General features: G+C 42.9%; 1 protein-coding gene across 1 annotated transcript; it reads left to right on the forward strand.

The window, feature by feature from the left end:
* Positions 1 to 5,208: 5,208 nt before the first annotated feature.
* On the forward strand, positions 5,209 to 18,039 carry LOC115081392 (cytokine receptor common subunit beta-like). The gene is made up of 7 exons (XM_029585844.1): positions 5,209 to 5,445; positions 7,224 to 7,380; positions 8,199 to 8,394; positions 13,907 to 14,003; positions 16,767 to 16,836; positions 17,225 to 17,326; positions 17,676 to 18,039. The coding sequence occupies exons 2-7, from the start codon at positions 7,339 to 7,341 to the stop codon at positions 17,685 to 17,687; spliced, it is 519 nt and encodes a 172-aa protein (XP_029441704.1). The 5' UTR covers positions 5,209 to 5,445; positions 7,224 to 7,338; the 3' UTR covers positions 17,688 to 18,039.
* The last annotated feature ends 3,980 nt before the right edge of the window (positions 18,040 to 22,019 follow it).

Genomic DNA, 22,019 nt, shown 5'->3' on the forward strand with positions numbered 1-22,019 from the left:
TATCAGGAGAGTATGGCAGATGGCTTATACTGGGGTAAAATGTTGGGGTTTTCGGCGTTTTAAGGGGAGATCAAGCATTTGGAAAACGGGGGGAAGGTGGGGGCTGGGCACCTTTCTCCAGAGCTTCAGAGTATACACCGTGTTCCGTAGGTTCCACGACGCAGGGGTAACATGAATAAACTGGTATCCTGGAACGTACATGGGCTTGGAACCCCTATCAAACGGAAAAAGATTTGAATAATTTTAAAAAGTTGGGCACAGAAATAGCCTGCTTACAGGAAACTCATTTGAGTCCCGGGGAAAGCCTAAAACTAAAAAAAGATTGGGTGGGGGACTGTATTTTTGCCCCAGCGCAGGGTCGTAAAGCGGGTGTCGCCATCCTTATCCATAAAGCCTCTGATTTTAGTGTCACACATTCTGTAGTGGATGAGAACGGAAGGTATGTACTCGTTAAAGGGTGTTGGAAAGGGGTAAAAGTAACGATATGTAACATCTATGCACCTAACACCAACTCTACAGAGTTTTTCAGGTCGCTGTTAAGTATCCTCCTCACTCATTTAGATGGTCATTTAATTGTGGTCGGAGACTTCAACTGCACTTCCGATCCAACTGTGGATAAATGCCCCCCAGGCTTATCTCCAAGATCCAAACTGCCTAATGGAGTGGAATTTCTATGCCGTAATCTAGACCTCCTTGACGTGTGGAGAACCTTACATCCGACGGAAAGAGACTATACTTTTTTCTCATCTCCGCACGGATCCATGTCTCGAATCGACTATGTTCTCATTCAGCGGCAACTTTTTTCTAAACACGAGAAGCTACCGTCGAAACTCCTGTTATTTCCGACCACTCACCGGTGTCATTGACCCTTCGTTTGGGAGCTAGCAGCACTGGTACTAAAGCTTGGAGATTCCCCTTGGGATTGGATTGGATCTGGAGTTTCAGGCCTACTTAAAAGATAGGTGGAGGGACTACCAGACACACAATGACCAACACCGGACCACCCCGCTTCTCTTTTGGGAAGCTGGAAAAGCTGTTCTACGTGGGGATATAATCGCTTACCTTAGTGCCAAAACAAAAAGAGTGAATGCTGAAATTTTGAAACTGGAATCGCAGCTGAAATCCCATAAAGAGCGATGGCAATCCTCCCCAACCGATGTTAACAAGAAAAATTATTTTAGTATACTAGCACAGTTGAATACAGTTCTACACAATAGATCGTATAGAGACCTACAAGCAGCTAATCATAATTTTTTCAAATTCGGGAACAAGATAGGACGACCGTTGGCGAACCTAGTTCGGGGAGTACGAAAACGATCTTTCATTCATAAAATGAAATCCAGCTCCGGAAACGTAGTTACTAACACCGTTGAGATGGGAGAAATATTTAGGCGCTTCTACGAGGCCCTATATGCAGACGATCTGGCTCCCACTCCGAACCAAGAACAAGAGTTTTTTGCGGATATTGACCTCCCCTGTCTATCAAAGGTCCAACAAGACTTTTTGAATAAACCTATCCAAGCCCAGGAAGTACTTCGAGTAATTAGAGAAGTGGCTAAAGGGAAAGCACCCGGTCCTGATGGATATTCTTTTGACTTTTATAAAACCTTACAGGATCTTATAACCAATCCCTTAACTGATTATTACCGAGCTGGATTGGAACACCATGCCTTCCCAGCAGACTTTAATAGCGCAACTATCACAGTTCTCCCAAAAGAGGGAAAAGACCCCTGCTTCCCAGCATCTTACCGACCAATATCCCTTCTTAACAGCGATCTCAAAATCCTGGCAAAGGTATTGGCCAACAGATTAAATGTGATGCTTTCATCGCTTATCTCTGAACATCAGGTGGGATTTGTCCAAGGTAGAAGGGCCATTAGCCACATCATTAAATTGCTAACGGCCATGCAATTCTCTCAGCAAGAGCGCATCCCTTCACTGGTCATAGGCTTCGATTCGGAGAAAGCCTTCGACAGAGTATCCTGGTCGTATATGTTCTCCGTTCTACAGAAGTATGGATTCTCCGGTGCTTTTTTAGATTATATTGCTCTATTGTACCACCATCCCTCCTCCAGAATTTGGTCAATGGCCAAAAATCGGAGCAATTTTTTTTGCAGAGAGGGGTCCGACAGGGATGCCCTCTCTCACCGCTCTTATATATTCTGTCCATCGACCCCTTACTACGGAAAGATACACGACCATCCAAATATTCACGGCTTTCTACGGGGTCAGAGGGGCTTTAAAGTTGCGGCCTTCGCCGATGATGTCATGGTTTTTTTGACCCAACCCAAGGTATCTCTTCCCACTCTTCTAGACATTCAATCACAATTCGGTGCTTTTGCGGGCCTGAAGATTAACAAGGAAAAGTCCGAGGCTTTAGACATCTGTCAATTGGTCAGACAGCAATGGCTGGACTCTTTTCCCTTACGATGGGCGGAGGATAAACTAAAATACTTGGGAGTTTTTATACCATCGGATTTGAACTCTATCTACCGCAGAAATGTGAAACCTAAAGTACAACACACGCTGGACACGCTGGCCAAGTGGTCTTTTCTACCTTTGTCCTTGAGAGGGCGTGTCCATTTATACCAAATGGTGCTTTTACCAAAATGGATGTACACTCTTCAGATGCTCCCGCTCTGGCTCCAGTATCGAGATATTCAAGCTATTAATAAAGCTTTATCTAGCTTTCTCTGGGGAGGAAAGAAAGCACGAATATCTCTGCGCACGCTACAATTGACGGAGCAAGAGGGTGGGCTAGGGTGCCCTAACCTCTTCCGTTACAACATTGCGTGCAATCTCCGCTTTCTTCAAGATTGGCTTTTTGGGACGCAATTTTTCACACCGGGTTCTTATCTATTGGAATGGTTTGGAGTGGCATCCTTAAATGGTTTACTTCATACACAATCTTCGGATATCCCGCCACACTTGAGGTCGCATCTCCTACTTCAAACGTGCCGGACTACTTGGAAATATGTTTGTAAAAAGTCGGGGTTCAAGTTTACCGTTACACCCCTACTAAGTATTGCTCATAATGCTCAATTTCCCCCTGGTCAAGGATTTTCCATTTTTTCCAGATGGCGAGAGAAGGGACTTCGATACTTATACCAACTTGCGAATACTGACACGGGGATTAGTTTCAGCTTTCAAGAATTACAGAAGACTTACAAACTTCCCTCGTCTGAATTTTTTGCATTTTTGCAACTTCGTCACTTTCTAAGTACCCTAGATGAAGATCTTGAACGCTGGTTTCAACGGAAAAATTTGCCCACTCTAATGACAGCGAGTACGAAAAAAGGCCCAAGTATTTCTCGATTCTATCGAGAATTACAGATAGTAACGGACGATGGAGTTCTGGTCCCACTCTACCTATCATGGAAGGCATGGCCAGCCTTCAATATTTCCCTTCCCGATTTCAAATCTGCTTTTAAGAAAATTAGGTCTACTACTACCAACGAAGATTTGAGAGAGACTCAGTTTAAATTCCTTTGGAAAAGCTACATACCTCCGACCTCTGCCTACAAATTTAAACTTTGTGCCTCTCCGAATTGTATTAAGTGCGTCTCTCAAATTGGATCCTATTCGCACTGTTTCTGGGAGTGTCCTAAAGTTAATACTTTTTGGAAAGATATTTTGATGTTCTGTGAGCAGTTATGGGACTGTACTCTTCCGTTTACACCAGAAGGTTGGCTGTTCGACGTCTGGCAAGACAATTTGATGGCTAATGATTACATGGCGGCTTTTTTGTCCAGAGCAGCGCTTGTCGGAAAGAAAGTTATTCTATCTGAATGGATGGCAGATCGAGCACCGCATATTGATCATTGGTTTAAACGATTATTAACCCTCAGCTCACACGAGTACTTATTAGCTGCAAAGTCCACCGTTAAGAATCGAGAATGTATGCAAAGGATATGGGGACCGGTTCTTTCTTACTTACGCCCGACTACAGGATGATTCACCTGATTGATCTGATTCAACTGCTTATGATCTGCACATGCCTTAAGTGCAGTTATTTTTTACCTAGCTGGAGAGGCTTATGCTTGAACATGGGTCTTGGTATTCTTGCTTTTACCCCACATCCGCACTGAACCCGTTGGGGTTTTATCACCATTCCACTAAGGGAAATGTGACGGGCTACCTTTACATTCTTACAAACACAATTTTCCACATTCCAAACCCCAAACTCTAAGTCTCAAATACCAATCTCTGACGGCGTCGCTGCTTGATTGAGTTTCTTCATGCCTGACTGACTCAGTTCTCAATTTTTGATAGCATGTTGCCCGTACCATAGTATATTTTAGATGCTTGATCCCCCATTGCCCATTTAAGTCACATGCTCTGTTTATACCTGTATGCACTGTTTGCACTGTTTATCCCTATATGCACTGTTTGTAAGTGTTTGGATTGTTTGTATTGATGGGGTTGATAGCATTGTTACATCTTTCTCTCCTTTTCTCACAGGCAGGGAAGGTAAGGGGGGGTGGGGTTGGGGGGATGGGGTAGGGACTCAGTTATGAAACTACAAAATGTGAAGTCTTTACCGATATACTTAGGGCACGCAATACCTATCGCCAATAGGATTCTGGCGTTTATTGTAGTAGATTATGGACAATTGTAATTTTGTCTTGTGGTATCTCTATGTACTATATGGTTCTTTCTTGATGTCCTGATCTTTATTCTTTTTGTATTTGTTCAACTTATGCTTCACTTATGCTTCACATAACATATTAATAAAAAGTAAAAACTAAAAAAAAAAAATTTTAAATCAGCCCGTGGTTCGCGGGTTGAAAACCGGACGCTCAATTTTGCCGGCTCGACAGCATAGCCATTTTTTTTCTTCCCTCACTTGGCCCCCAGTATGCCCCCTTCAGGTTTATTCACACACACACTCCGGGAGGGTGGGGGCTGTCCCCCAGTTTTGCTCACCCCCCGTTCTATATCCTACAAAAGAGGGATGCATCGCCAAGTCAACCCGTTTACCTCTATTGCTTATTATGCCTTCATGGTGAGAGACTGCACATTTGCCCTGTTGCTAGTTCAACTTGATAAACTCATCATTCTTCAGAAGTGGACCAATTATGGGACAGGACTGAAGGACTAGAAAACGTAGTTGTTTACCAGGTCAAAACTTACAGAATCCATCATCAAGGTCTGATTTGCTGATTGATTACTTATGCATGACTGGCAGCTTATGTTCTCGTTAGACATGTGTATTGTGAGCATGCAAGTTTTCTCCTGCTCTCAATTAAATCAAATGTAGAATTCCACTTTTTTTTTTACCCAGGGAGAAGGAGTGTCATCCTCACCACCAGAAGCAAGTACCCGGCATTCCTTACATCTTAAGCAGTTGCAATATAAAAGTCACTGATCTGAGCACACTCAGCCAGTACCTGATCACAGTAAAACCAGAATTGAAGACAAAAATTATTGCGCCATGTATGAATAGTAAGTGCTAGTGTCACTGCAGCATCCAGTCCACATTTCAACCCTGTTCTAGGAACTGGCAATGGAGGTCTGATTTTGTCCCAGTGTCTAGGGAAGCGAATGTATAGCAGATGTTTGAGTGGTCCAAAAGGTTTAACATAGCAAAACGGTTTTCATCTTTCAAGTTCTGCATTCAAATACAGTTCTCATCAGGTGCTTGTTTATATATAATGAGGCTGATATTCAAAGGCACGCATCCAGATAACTGTGCCACTGAATGTAACTAGCTATCTAATAGTTAGCCAGAGAAGTTTATCCGGCTAACTTTAGAACTTCTCAATAGTAGGTCTAATTTATCTGGCTAAGGGCCTCATTTTCTAAAGTATCGCAGGCCTGCGGAGCACACTGTTAACCCGCGTTTGGACGCGCTAGCTTTACCCCTTATTCAGTAAGGGGTAACAGCGCGTCGAAACGCACGGCCAACCCCCCCGAAACTAATAGTGCCTGCAACATGCAAATGCATGTTGATGGTCCTATATTATTCCCACGCGAGTCAGTAAGTAAAATGTGCAGCCAAGCCGCACATTTTACTTTAAGAAATTAACGCCTACCCAAAGGTAGGCGTTAATTTCTGCCGGCACCGGGAAAGTTTTTACTGCTTTTCTGTACACCCTCCAACTTAATATCATAGCGATATTATGGCGGAGGTCCCAAAAGTAAAAAATAATAAAAATTAAAAAAAAATAAAAATGTAAAATCAGCTCGCGGGTTGAAAATTGGACGCCCAATTTTGCAGGCGTCCGGTTTCCGAACCCATGGCTGTCAGCGGGTTTGAGAACTGATGCTGGCAAAATTGAGCGTCGGCTGTCAAACTCGCCGACAGCTCCCGCTCCTGTCCAAAAAGAGGCGCTAGGGATGCACTAGTATCCCTAGCGCCTCTTTTTACCACGGGCCCTCATTTGAATACTGAATCGCGAGCGCTCGTCCGCTCTCCTGCGACTTTTACTGTATCGGCCCGTATGTTAGGAAGATAAGTATCTCTGCCATAAAATGCTCCCATCCTGCCCCCCCCCCCCCACTTAGCCAGCTAAATAGTTAGTGGGGGGCAGGATGGGAGCATTCCATGTTACCATCGCTAATGGCTAATTAGCGATGGTAACATGGAATGGACTTAGCTTTTGGGTACTTGCCAGGTTCTTACGGCCTGGATTGGCCACTGTTGGAAACAGGATGCTGGGCTTGATGGACCCTTGGTCTGACCCAGTATGGCACGTTCTTATATTCTTATGTTCTTATGAATAATTATCCAGCTAAGTGGTGTCTGCTGAAAGCAGCTGAATATTGAAACAGAGCCACATAGCCAGATAAGTCTTAATTTATCTAGCTAAGTGGCACTGTATATAGACCTCTTTAGGCAATACATCATACAAGAAAATCAACACAAATAAACACCTTCCTTAATACAAACAGGAGTCCCCAAACTCCTGTTTGTATTCAGGGCCACATCCCAGTTGGTTTTGCAGGATTTTCACAATGCATTTATGTTTTCACAACAATATGCATGACATCTTTCTAATTGCATGCCCTTTGGCCTTTGCATGCAAAAAATCAACCTCATGAGTATTCATTGTGGAAATCCTGAAAACTCACTTGGGATGTGAACCCTTGAAGGTGAGTTTGAGGACCCTTGCATTAGTGCAATAGTTGGGTGCAAGAGACCAATGATCCTAAGCTGAATGATCGGAAGACTGGTCTACATTACCTCTGCTTGCTCGTGAAAATACTCTCCTGTTTTCTAGTCCAGCCACGTCCTCCAGAGAATCTGACAGTGGTGAAGACAGACGCTGATGAATATCTACTTTCCTGGATGAGCCACAAACTGGGTTTTGTTGATATACCTCAGCAATATCAAGTATGCTACTGGAAGGTAGAGAAAAACAGAAGGACACAAAGGAGGTACATGAGAGAATTGTGAGCCCTCCCCACTCCCCCAGGACAGAAAGCCTCCCCTGCATATCACCAACATTGTTGATAAAGGGTCATTGAAATAAATCATAGGGGAAACATGCACAGCGAGGTGAAAAGGATTTCAGCACATAGCTTGGGTGTGTTGTGAGGGCCAAATGCAAGAGCCCTCATAGGCACCTGGGAAGTGCTTCCTGCTGCACAATTACTGAAAATGCAAAAAAAAATGCCTGTTCTTGGCCTGTAACACACATTTTTACTTTGGGACTGTGTAGGCAACTCATTTTCATGGAGTGAGATGCTTCAGAAATAAGCTAGAGCCTATGGACATTGCTTTATAACCTTTGATTTGTTTTCCTCTTTCTGTTGAAATATTATGTTCTCCTTTGGGAAATGTTACTTTATTTCTTTCCTATCTGAAATTGTATTAGTGCTTGCTTTTGTTTTTCTGTTCATGAGAAATGGTAGAAAGCAAGTATGCTGCCTGGAATGGTTTTAGACTTCAATTTTACAGTAGTTTAGTGTTCATTTTGGGAAGATGATTTAATTTGGTTTATGTAACCTATCCCTTTTAAATCAGCTTTACTTTGTCTTATAATTGCCTGCTTTTTATTTTCCTTCTCTTCACCCCTCGGCATTCGCTCTCTCTCTCTCTTACTTTGCCGCTCCCTGTTCCATTCCTCAAATTCTTCTCTAATGCTTTCTTTTGCCTCTCTCTTTCTTCCTCCTGCCTGCCTCATCTCCCTCTCTTATTACTGTCTCTTCCACTTATGCACCATCTCTCTCTCTCTTTCTGTCTCTCCCTTCAGCTCTCTCCTGGCTGCCAACAGATAAATATCACAACAGGCACAAAAGAACTCTTCCTTAATTTGAAGTCACAACTGGAACCAGAAACCCGGTATGCTGTCAAGGTGCGGGCGCACTCTCAAATTGGTAATCCTAACTCCTGTTATAATGGGCCATGGAGCGAATGGAGTGAGGAGTACCAGTGGCAGACTGATCTGGGTAAGCTCTTCTGCACCACCATCATCTCCCCATTCAAAGGATACTAGCTATATAAATTAGCCATCACTTACAGAGCTGTCAACCTGAGATTCTTTAAAAGATGGACAGCCTTCTGAAAGGGGATTGGTCCTTTCACTGACATGTGACATGGAGTGGACCAATTGGCAGGAAGTGAAGGAGTGAATAAATTAATATCAAGTGCCTGACACTTAATATTAATGTATTCACTCCTTCACTCACTGCAGGCAGGGGTTCCAATTGGACCAGACCTTGGAGATGCTGCGTTCTGTGGTTCCCCCTATGAGGCCTACTTTGAAAAGCATTTACACGCTTAAATCTGGGTTTTACATGTGTAAATTCACTTTAGCCCTATAAGTGGGTTTTTGAAAATTGCTGTAATATATGCCATTGAATTGTCCATAGGTTATACACATGTAAGTGCACTTTACATGTAGAAATGGCTTTTTAAAATTGCTACAATAGTATGTTACACTTACACGTGTAATTCCTTTGAAGATTACCTCCTAAGAGTTATATACTAAAGCATGCAGTTTTCCATACACTGTTGGGAGTTTTGCATTTCTACCTGTGCAAATAAGCTGCATAAAAAATTTGCATATGAAATTTTGCTACAAAGTTTTCTCAAAAAAGATAATCATAACGCATTGACTTTTTTTTTTCTTTTTTGCAAAAAATGATCTGCAACAACCATTCTGTAAATGTTTTTGTGCCACATTCATAGTTGATGAGCTACTTACTGTGCATGATATTGCCTCACAGCAGTTAGTTTAGGGGGGGTCATTTACTAAGGCATTGTATTTTACTTCCAGGAAACATATGACCGCTTAGCACTCCCCTAAATGCAGCACGATGGTGGATCCCTTTGTCCTGAGTTGTAGCTAAATTTTCTTGAAAATAATGTAGTTTGTAATTTTTCAGGCAAAATGCATTATTTTATTTACATGAAATTGCCTAGTAATTAGCTGCTTTGCATGCATTTGCAAAGCATTGACATAAAAAGCAGCTCATTTCCATACTTGCAATATCAGGGATGAAATAATGCACATTTAAAATATCATGCATTATTGCTACATTAGGGTGTTTACCGCACCGTAAAAATCTAACACAACTAACAGGCCAATACAGTCGCACTGTTAATCCGCGATTGGACGCATGTTTTTGATGCGCTAGCTTTACCCCTTATTCAGTAAGGTGTAATAGCGCATCGAAAACGTGCATCCAACCCCCCCCCCCCCCCGAATCTAATAGCGCCCGCAACATGCAAATGCAAGTTGATGGCCCTATTAGGTATTCCCGCGCGATACAGAAAGCAAAATGTGCAGCCAAGCCGCACATTTTACTTTCAGAAATTAGCACCTACCCAAAGGTAGGCATTAATTTCTCCAGGCACCAGGAAAGTGCACAGAAAAGCAGTAAAAACTGCTTTTCTGTGCAACCTTCGACTTAATATCATGGCGATATTAAGTCGGAGGTCCCGAAAGTTAAAAAAAGTTAAAAAAAAAATTTAAATCGGCCTGCGGATTGCGGGTTGAAAACCGGACTCTCAATTTAGCCGGCGTCCGGTTTCCAAACCCGTGGCTGTTAGTGGGTTTGAGAACCGACGCCGGCAAAATTGAGCATCGGCTGTCAAACTCACTGACAGCCGTCGCTCCTGTCCAAAAAGAGGCGCTAGGGACGCGCTAGTGTCCCTAGCGCCTCTTTTTGCTGCGGGCCCTCATTTGAATACAGAATTGTGCGCACAGGAGAGTGGCCTGTGCGTGCACCGGGAGAGGGGGCATTCGCCCACTTTCCCGCAACTTTTACTGTATCGGCCCGTAAGTAAATGACTATGTGCAAATTTTTACTATATGCAAACACTCAAAATTTTGCAAATTGTGTTTTGCATGCCAAATACTAAAATAGTGCACATTATTACAAATAATGCACACTATGGCCCTCATTTTAAAAAGCATTTACGTACATAAAACAGGGTTTTACACATGTAAATGCATTTTACTTCAGTAAGTGGGCTTTTGAAAATTGCTACAATACAGTATATATCATTGAATTGTCCATAGGATTTACTTGCACAAGTGTACTTTCTGCATGTAAATGGCTTTTGAAAATTGCTACAATAGTATGTTACATTTATGTGTGTAACTCCTTTGAAAATTCACTTGTATAATGGGATTTACCATGCAAAGTGCCTTTTCTGGAGTTTTCTACACCTTAATCGATACGTTTTATGATAGACACCTTTTATGTGTCTATCACTTTGGCAAGCTCTGCCTGTTCCAACATGTTACATTCTTTCCTGCCTTTCATTTCTTCTCCCTCTATTACTTTTCACCCTGTAATCACTCCTTAATCATTATTTCACTGTAATTCCTTTGGTATATTGGAGGCATGGCAGATAGGCAGAGTGGCAAGAACAGCCTTTAAGGTGGTATATCAGGAGGATGGCAGGGAGGCATACTAGAAACATAACCCCTAAGATGGTATATCTGGGGCATGGCAGGTAGGCAAAGCGGAAGCAAGACTTTCCAGTTGTTTTCAGTCATCTTGCCACTTGCATGGGAATTCTGGAAAGCCCTGCAAAGGCAGACTGATTTTTAAAAACATCAAATTTCCCCTCAAGTCTGGCACCAGCTTTGAGTGATGAGGGCTCACAATGTCCCCTGCCATTGAGAAAACACGTTCACTTGGCATGCTGGTTGGTGGACAGGAAAGATAGTACTGAGCCACCTTGGCTAACTCTGGAGACTGTTGACTTGTGTACCCAATGAGGTAGATTTTAAAAGGAGTGCATGCGGCGTACATGTGCACGCGCCACCCGGCGAGCGCACATGTATGCCCGATTTTATTACTTGCGCGCGCACAGGCGCGCACAAGTTATAAAATCAGGGGTCAGCGCACGCAAGGGGGTGCACAATTGTGCACCTTGTGCACGCTGAGCCCGCACCGAGCTGTGCTGCCTTCCCCCATTCCCTACCCCTACCCCAACCCCACTTCTCTTCCCTTCCCCTACCTCCCTGCCCTTTCCCTTTTTTTTGCGTGCGATATCTAGATCATGGCGGGTTCTGGGCAGTGTCCGCACCGGAATGGGAGGAATCGGGGTGGCCCGGGGGTGGATGCCGAAAACTCATCGCTGACGGCGAAAAGGTAAAGAGCCTTATTGCCATCAGTAACGTGCACAATAGCCCCACCTTTCACGGTGGTGCTTTTGGTTTGCGAAAGCCAGCATGATCGCACCGCCGTGGTGCGATCGCTGCCGGCTTTCGCAGGTCCACCCCCTGCTTCACCCCCCGCCCACCATTACCATGGGATTCACAAATCCCTGTGGTGTTTGAAAATCCAGCCCTAAGCAGCTAATTCTGGTTGGGCCAAAGAGCTGTCCTAAAATTAGCAAGATAAAGTTAACTGGCTAACTTTAAGATACCTGGTTTATTCAGTAGTGCAGCTGTACTATTGAATATACTTCCAAATTTAGCAGAAGAATAACAAAATCTCATCAAAATAGAAACACAGTGGTGACACCATCATACCGCCAATTATATGTAATTAAAAAGCACACAGGTAAATTATTGTATCGGAAGGTACAAACTTTTTGAAAGAGACTTAATCCTCAAATCCAGAGACCATCATATAACTTGAGCATACAAAGTTCTCATTTAAGAGTGATAAATAACTATGTGAAAAGCACCAAATGTGCTGACGTTCCAAAACTTTAATCATAGGTCTCGTGAATTTGGAAGCTTAAAGGGGATCACTTCCCTCTTGCCCTTTTTTTTGAGAATTTTTATAAATTGCATATAAAATAGTCTTTAAATAGATGACACTTTACTCATGTATAGTCCATAAACTTGACATTTAAATGTAGACACCATTCCGACACGAGTCGTGTTTTGGTGCTTCGTCAGGGGCTGTGTCCAACAAACGAATGGAACATCTATTCAATAATAGCTTGTCTTCTTACTAAATAAGGCTGCCAATGCAAGCATTTCATAATCCATGGAGCAAGTGTCATACCCCGGCATCCAGATATATAACACAGGTGGGCAGATTTAGGGTTTTAAAATGCATGGTACAGATGGTGGAGGGGTGCATCATAATCCACCTTCTTCTTCCCCATTCTTACTGTCATCTTCCCTTCTTCTTATTCCTGACCCCCTATTTCTCCCTTTCCCTTCTGCTTCTTTCAGTCTCTGCCGTTGATCTGTCTGCCAGTGCCAGGGACGAAGGGAGGTAGAGGAAGGTTAACCTTTAAACATGTTAATGCTTGGTATGGATACCAGAAGACATTCCAGAAGACTAAGGGTCCTGAAAGGCATTTCTTCCCATGCCAGGAAAGAATCCTGGGAGCATGGGCCACATCTTGGCTCCTGAACTCCGAAAAGAGCTCTTACATCTGACTAGAGTAGGGGTGGGCAAGTCCGGTCCTCGAGGGCTGCAAACCAGTCGGGTTTTCAGGATACCCCTAATGATTATGCATGAAATAGATTTCATACAACTGAGGCAGTGTGTATGCAGGTCTCTCTCATGCATATTCATTAGGGATATCCTGAAAACCCGACTGGTTTGCAGCCCTCGAGGACCGGAATTGCCCACCCTGGACTAGAGGGTGGGCCAGGAGCTCCAGATGGATGAGTCAACTCTATTCTTCTCCTTTTTCCTTATCTCTGTTTGAGATTTTCAAGAGCATGGAGAAAGAATATAGTACCTTGTTTGATACTGAGCAAATAGCAGTGACCTATAGTGTCAAACTATAGTTCGGAATAACTCATAATAATGACACCTCCTTTTGGCTGACTAGATAGTTCTTGCTCTCATAACCCTTGATCTGAGGCTCATAGCATCTAGTCTTTGGATCTGGTGGATTTGGTATATTTGCTAAGGTAACCAAATAGAGCAGTGCTTAAATGAGGCAGCAATATGAAAGCATTTCTATGACTTGACATATTTACTGAAGTGTTTTGGTTCCCTGGTGAAAATCTGCTTAAAATAAAAATTTGGGGTAAATCTTGTAGTAAGGACTGTTCAAGCAATTTGAGGCTCACTGTATATGAGCCACGCTTTGCCCAAAAATTCAAGATTTGAATGGATTTTTTAATCTTCTTGGCCTGGGATCAGGTAAATTTATGTCGACCCTATACACACATATATGATGAAATCTCACCAATTGCATTTTCTATTCATGCTGAGTTGCCTCAGGCTGGGAGAAAGGCCACAGACTAGACCAGAGATGGGCAATTCCAGTCCTCGAGGACCGCAAACCAGTCAGGTTTTCAGGATAATGCTAATGAATATGCATGAGAGAGATTTATATATACTCTGCCTCAGGTATATGCAAATCTATTTCATGCATATTCATTAGGGATATCCTGAAAACCCAAATGGTTCGCAGCCTTCGAGGACCAGAATTGCCCACCCCTGTATTAGATAACATAAAATATTTCTGCCATAAAATATTTCATTCAGATGTGAATTTTAATGTATTTATTTCTATCTTTAGAGATTTTAGCTCAGGATTTGCTGCTGCTGTCTTTGATTCCAGTTGGCATAATCTTGCTTTTCATCTGTGCCCCATTTGGATATAGATATTTGAAAAGGTGAGTGCAGATGTAAATGCAGCAGATGGATAGGGTTATCATGAGAGAATGGCTCATTGTAAGCAGGGGCGGATTGACCTATCGGGGGATCAGGCATCCCCCGGTGGGCCGATCGCTCCAGTCACGTGGTCTGCCGTGCGCGGCCGTGACAGAGCCGTGCTCGGCAGACCACGTGATGTGTCCTGGGCCGGCCTGGGCGGCGAATACCCGGGCCGGTCCGACATCGTGAATCCGCCACTGATTGTAAGTGACTAGAATAAGCACTCAGGGTTTCGGGAAGACTATAATATGACTGCATAACCATATCGTGCAATAATAATTTAACTATAATAAAGAGGAAAGTTGCCCCATACCTGTATAGCCTGTATGCAAACTGAACTCTGCCTTTCCCCTTTCTATACATTCCAGTTCTGCCCTTCTTTCTGTATGGGAATTGAGCTCCTCCCTCTTTCCCTGTACTCTTCAGTTCCACCCAGTTCTTCAGTTCAACCACTCCCCCTCTCTCTCTGTATTGTCCAATCCACTCTTTACTACCACATTTGGAAATTGAGCTCTGCCCCTCTCTCTGGCTGTGCTCTTCAGCTCTGCTCAGCTCTACTGAATAGTCAAATCACTCTGTACTACCAAATAGTAAACCGGAGCTCAGCGTGCACTCTTTACTACTACTACTACATGTCAGTTATGTACTGTCTATATTTCATAGTGTTTGCCCATCCTTTGAAGGGGTTTAATACTAGTAATAACAATAATTTGTGGGGAGTTATGGGATGGTGTGTGTAACATCTACATATAAGATCATAAGAAGTGCCATTCTGGGTCAGATCCAAGGTCCATTAAGCCCAGCATCATGTCTCCGACAATGGCCAATTACAAAAGGTAGATCCAATTTCTTGTTGCTCAATCCCAGAGATACGATAGGTTTATTTATTTAAAATATTTATAGGCCATGCAATCCAAAGTTCTGTGCTAAAATTGTTTATGGATTTTGCTCCAGGAGCTTATCCAACCCCTTTTTTTAAACCCATCTGCATTAGATACTTCGGCCACATCCTCTGGCAACAAATTCCACAGCTTGATTGATATTAAGAGAAAAAATACTTTCTCATTCATTGAAATCTGCTACCTGTTCGTTTCAAGGAATATTCCCTAGTCCTAGTACTATTTGAAAGAGTAAATAGCATTTCCCTATTTACCTGTTCCATTCCATTCATGATTTTTATCATCTCCCTTTTCCTACCTGAATTTCCCTAACCTGTTTAGCCTTTCCTCAAAAAGGAGCCATTCCTGCCTCTTTACCATTTTTTTTTCATATTTTTAAAGACACAACCAAACAAAAATTCTTGTACAGAACTGCATCCAAAAAGAAATCAATCTCATACAATATTTCAAGAAAAGCAAAAGAAGAAAAACCAATCCATCGATACTACGGTAGTAGTCCACCAAATTTAGAGGGAAAAACATAAATTGCAGGCAATAACCACTCAAAATGATAAAAAGGAAAGAAAAAAAATCAAAGACCTGCTATGCCAGCCATAATTCCAGTCAGGACATCAAAGAACTTAAATAGGAACAGCAGCAATGGGAGAAGAAGCGGCAACCGGTACCTGGACCGATAAATTATTCACAAAAGCCCAACGAGGCAGGTTTGTAAAATAGATATCTAACAGAAAAATACTTAACAACAAACTTACAAGGAAAATTAAGCAAAAAAAAAAGAGTTTGAATCTGATACACTCTCGGTCTTAACCATAAATATTTTCTATGCTTCTTCTGCATGGCTGTGGAAAGGCTCTGATCTTGCTATTCAGAAACTGAGTTTTCCCCTGATGTTTGAAAAACAAATGAAGAGCCAAATCTCTGTGCAAATCTCTAAAACTGGGACAGGTTTCTCTTCACTTCATTCCTAAAACTGTGCCAGATTTAAGAAATCAAAAGGAAATTTGTGAAGTCTAAATTTGATCCTTATCCTTCTTAACTAAAGGGGGAAGGTAAGAACTAACTCTGGACACAAGAGGAATGGAAGGTTGAGATAGTTTCAAAACTGAAGCTATTCCTTTCTATAAGCCATCTTTATTGCTGTCAGAAACCCCAGCACCTCAATCACAGGCCCCCTTCTATCAGCTGTTGTCAGAATAAGATCCCAACAGGGACCTGAACTACTGTCAGCCATAACATTTAAGACAGGAGTCCTAACCAATAGACCAGCCAGGATCCTGGACTCTGCTGAAACAGCAGGGAGAAGGCTAGTCCAGGAAGTCTTTCAGGCCGCACTCCTAGATATTACAGATTGGCTGGCGCTCAGCTAAATGGCTTTATTGGGCAGCAGGAAGCTGTTTCCATGGGGCCTGACTTAAATCTCAGAGTAAAGAGACATCTCTGACTCCAGAGAGGACAGTGACTCACTTTCCTCTGCTGCCTCTTCTTAAGGAGCTCTCCCTGAGAACACCTAAGTGGCTCCTCAGACTACACAAAGAAATGGTTAATAAGTCGATATGGCGACAGGGCTGCTGTTCTGTTGGAAAGTCTCAAGCTTTGCCTTTCTTCTTGACCATCTTCAGGTAAAAGAAAATTTGGGGGAAACATGTGAAAGCCTGCAATGTGCACTGTTGGCAGACATCCGCCGTCTTTCTCTCCAGCCCCTGCTTCCCAAAATTAGAATTTATCTCCTTCATGGGGTTTTTTTTTTGCATTTGGGGGAGTACGTTTTCCTTATGAAACTAATCAGGGTGAATCTCATACTTTAAAATGCTCCTACTTTTCCAGGGCAAAGAGGAACTGGGAAGATACAATCCCGAATCCTGGGAAGAGTAAACTGTTTATCACCTACCTACAGGTAAGATTAGAATACAGGAACCAGCAGATTACAGACTCCATGTCAATGTCCCAGTAGGGATACAGGGTACAGAAAAATGTCCATATGTAAATTCTTTAGTAGGAGTAGACCATACAATCCTCTATCACTCTCAGTAACATCTTGAACTGAATTAAGGGAGTGCGTCCATCTTTTGTCTATAGAGAAAATCTTCAGTGCACCAGGCCTCCTAAATAATGCTTTGAACCAAGGGTATAATTGAGTAAGAAAGGCAGAGAGCCAGGGAAGAGAGACAGAGAGAATTTCTCTGGTCTCAGATTTCCAGAGGCCTTCCCCATCTTTTCAGAACTGTACTGGACCACTTACTGTGTAAATGAATGTGAACATTGTTTTCTCCTTATGCTTTTAGAGGGGATATCTGATGATTCCTCAACTTCTGGCGGTTCAGATTTGTTCAAACCCAGTCTTTGGAGAAAGAGGACTTATGCAGTTGCCCTCTAGTGCTGGAAGGGTATGTAAAATTTTCCCCAACCCAACCAAAGGGAAAACAAAAGCATCAAACGCAGAACCTAAATACTATTTCCTATTCCCCAAATGACCTCACCATCAGCCTTTAATCAAAGCATGCTTAGAGGAATGGATGGGGGGGGAGGGGGGAGAGAGGAATATAAATATATACAGAGAGGGAGGGAGGGAACTTAAGAAATGGCATTTACCTAATAACATGTTATGTGTTATCGTTTGCATTTTGTCCCATGGCCCTGTGAACTGTTTGGTAGACAACCATTAATAGCTGCTCAGTCGTGGGAATCTCCTCAGTTTGAGCTGATTCATACCTTGCTTCTTTTCTTTTATCATAGGAAGGAAAATAATGACTCAGACATGGCTGTGGAAGGAAAGAAGTGTGAGATACCACATCTGGCAACACAGGAGATGGAACAGATGTGTCAGCCATTCCCCTCACTAGAACACAGACAGGGCACTCCTAGGATCACTGAACCCACAGACAACCCTGATTTCAAGTCATCTCCAAAAACGAAACTCAGTATTCAGGGTGCTATATCCAGTCAGAGCTCAGAACACAATGCTTTTACTGCTTTGGCTTACAGTGGTCCATACTTACTGTGTCCCCAAGCATGCACACTGAATACTTTTCATTCAGAGCTTACCTTGGCCAAGACCAGGGAAGAACTGGCACAAAGGCTCACAGGATACACCATCTTACCTCTGGTGTGACTGAGAACCCACCACCATTGCTGGATGATTCACAGTTTGGGACTTGCCCTTTACCCCCTTCTCTCGGATATGTGTGAACCCATCCGAAGCTTTTATAAATTCGACCCCATCCACCATGGCAGAAGATCATCAAACAGCAGAGGCACCAGTGGATGGGGCATTCCAGGCTGGGAATATCTCTACTGAAAATTTGACACCTGAGAATACGCAAACCAACTTGCAAACTTTGCAGTGCTCAATGGGATATGTGATGGCACCCCACCAGGGCAAGAACAGTTCATCCCCTTGCTTTCCCTAGAATCAACTGAGCCACAGAAGAGTCTTTCTGCCCAGATGAGTTCAGATATCCTCTCTTCTTCCAGCAAGAATGAATGCAATGGACAGAGGTTGCCTCCATTTATAGACTTTGGAGAGTGTGGTGCTGAAGCCCCTCCCAAGTTACTTGAAAGCTATGTAGAAATTTCTCCTGCCCTAGCCAATACATTAACCATCCCACAGCTTGGGGTTCCTACTAATGTCCAGGAATTGGGTGTTTCCAAAGATTCAGGAGAACGGCTAGATGATAATCATCATGTTTGTGCCTGACAACAAAAGTCCAGTCCTCCTGCAACAGGTTGGAGATTATTGTTTCTTTCCTGGTTCTAAACTCAATGATCAGACTCTGAACAGCCACTGCCCAGGAAGGGAGAAACATGGATGCCCCCATTATCCAACAGGAATCCAAAGATAAGAGAAGAAAGCCCAAGGGAAGTCCAGAGTCCAATGAGGCCGGAGTGGAAGAGATACCCCATATGCATACCATCCATCTGATGAAGAGATTAAAGAATGATTACTTTATGTTCCCTCAGATATAGTTTCCCATGGCAAGCAGCTGAAGAACACGAGGCCTCTATCCTCATTAATGAATCAGTAATCTGTGTCTAGAGTCCTTCTTAAATTGTGTGACTGGCCGACTTAATATAATTATTATATATGCTCCCAGAGGTGCTATTTTAGGATCTGATTTGCAAAACTTCATTAAGTTTGAAAGGTTACTTGTCTATCTAATATAAATAAAAGTCAGTTATGATGTTTGTGTCTTTGTTCATCTCATTAGAATCTTAGATGATTCTGCTACCTTGTGGCCATGGCTGGAACTGCAGCTTGTCATATTCCCTGGGATAAGCAACATGCATTAATTGCAAGTAATAAATACAATAAATGAGCAGATACTAATTCCATGCTAATTCTTTTTAACGCATGTTATTTTCCAGAACTCTTGTATGCTGGTCGTTTTACTGACTCCCTTCTGCTGAAGCCTAGAGTGAGCTGATAGCTATGCCAGCCCAAATACTAATGTTACTGCTACTATCTTGCACTGCCCTGAGCTGCTTCCTTCCTACCAGCTGTTCCTCTTCAGTCTTACCATGCTACCTCCCTCCTGCCATCCGCTCCTTCATTCTCCTTATGCTACTCTGCCATCTGCAATCATTTCCTTCCGCTGTGCTGGGCTGCCTTTCTCCTAATGTAGGAGGCCACTAGCTGCCTACTTCCAACCAGGTTCTACATAAGAACTGAGAGAAAGAGAGGAGGAAATACTACCAGAGGGGAGAGAATGGGAGGCTATTTGGGGAGGGGACGAGAGTGACAGGGCTATTGAGGAGGAGGAAAATAAAAGACTAGAGGGGACAGGAAAGGTGACATGAGAGAGAGAGGAGTGAGAGATTGGAGAAGCAGCAAGAGAATGAATTCTGGGAAAGGAACAGAGAAGGCGAGAGAGAAGAGGAACTTGTAGAGGAAAGTACTGGAAGAAGGGGAAACAGGAGAGACTGGAGGATTAGAGGCAGGTGAGATTTAAGAGAGGCACATTTGGACAGAGAGAGTGGAGAAGAAAGGAAAAAAAGAGAAACATACAGAAGTGAGAAATAAAGAAATGGAGAGTAAAAAGGGAGGGAGAACTAGAATGGAGAAAGATTAAAAAAAATAAATTACCCAAATACACACATCAAAGGTTAGAAAATGTTTGTATTTCTTTTAACATAAATCACATGCAAAGTTATGCAAATATGCTAGTACACCAGAATTTTCTAACCGTCGCTACGTAATTAGGCCTGAGCTGCTGCACATCACCAGGGACCTTGATAGATCATACTGTGAAATTAGGGTCAGCACATTTTGATTCAGGTATTTTTATTTTGTGATTTCTGCTCATATCTGTGTACTTATAATTTGCGTGATGGCTGTAGTTTATTGAATATTCTAAAATACCCAATAAAAGAAAACTGAAAAAAAAAAAAGGATTAAGGGGGAGAGCCCAGTCTTGGAGCTGTTGACGTTTTAGACTTTCTCATTCTGAAAGCAAGTTTATTGTTCCTTCTCCCACAGGACTATACATTTACCCCCCACTCCCCGAGATGTAAGCACCGAGAAAGGCAGGGCCAGATTTACCTCTCCTGCACCCCTGAGGAGCAGGATCTGCAACACCTTCTCGATCCCCCTCACCTGCCTCCTCTCCTGCTGGCAGAAGAGAGGGAGAGGATTGCACTGCTCTGATTTGAAACTGTGGAGCTCTTCCTCCACCACCACCAAACACTTTTCATTATTGGTCCCTGCAAAGCACAGGGGCCCCTAGGCACATACTCACCACATCCACTAGGAAATCCGGTACTGGAGCGAAGGTCCAGGCCTACCTAAGGGTTCGAACTTACCTGGCTGGACCTGGATAGTATATAAGGATACGTATTTGCGTCAAAACAAAATGAAAAACGCACAGCAAGAAACGTGGTTTTTTTCTTTTTGTTTGCAACTAAACTAGTTTTAACGTTTTGGATGTATTGTTTTATTTGACATAGTATACTTGTTTTAATTTGTGTATTTTATTATGTATGTTTATATACTTGTAAACCGCTTAGCCAGACAGATCCTGCTTAATTTGTGGTATATAAATTCTTTTAATTAAAAATAAATAAAATAAAAACAGAAGCACTGCCAATGAAAAACCGGTTTCATTTTCACTCCAAATTGTTTTGTTGCCATTAAAGTCTATGGGGCAAGAGTTAAACAATGTATGTTTTGTTTTTTTTGTTTTTTTAATTAATAGTTTCACCTAAACATATAAAGGTGTTTGACTGGTCCACACAAGAATGTATTCAAAATCAAAAACTGAAGGACCTTACATGAGGAACAGCCACCGGTTTCTACTCTCATTAACACCTTTGCAAATTGCTGCTGTATATGATACCAGTTTGAAAGGAGTTAAGGAGAGTGGAAACGAGGGATGTGCATTTGTTTGTGACAAAATAGGAAATAGAGACCATATTACCTATTCGTTGTATTTCGGGGGGCGACGAAATGATAAGAAAACCCACAAAATTTTGTGTGGTTTTCTTATTTTTTTTAGGGGTGGGGGAGAAAGGGCACATAACCCCCCCCCCAAACCCACCCCAACCCTTCATATTTAATTAATTGCAACCCTCCACCTTCCTGACCCCCCAAGACTTGCCTGACACCCCCCCTCCCCCAAGACTTACTGAAAGTCCCTGGCAGTCCAGCGGGGTCCCGGGAGCACTCCCCTTCTCGGGCCGTCAGCTGCTACTAATCAAAATGGTGCCGATGGCCTTTTGCCCTTACCATGTGACAGAGGCTTTCGTGCCATTAGTCAGCCCCGTCACATGGTAAGAGCAATGGATGGACCGTGCCATTTTTTAAGATGGCGCCAGCCATCCATTGCTCCTACCATGTGAGCGATAGCTCCTGTCACATGGTAAGGGCAAAAGGCCATCGGCACCATTTTGATTACTGACATGGCCTGAGAGGTAGAGAACACTCCGGGACCCCCGCTGGACCACCAGGGAATTTCGGCAAGTTTTGGAGGGGTCAGGAGGGGGGGTTGCAATTAATTAAATTTGAAGGGTTGGGGTGGGTTTGTTTGTTTGTTTTACAACCCCCCGTTGTAATAATTGAATTCAAAGGGTTGGGGCAGGTTTCAG

This window comes from Rhinatrema bivittatum, unplaced genomic scaffold (genome assembly GCF_901001135.1).
Source record: "Rhinatrema bivittatum unplaced genomic scaffold, aRhiBiv1.1, whole genome shotgun sequence".
Lineage (NCBI taxonomy): Eukaryota > Metazoa > Chordata > Amphibia > Gymnophiona > Rhinatrematidae > Rhinatrema > Rhinatrema bivittatum.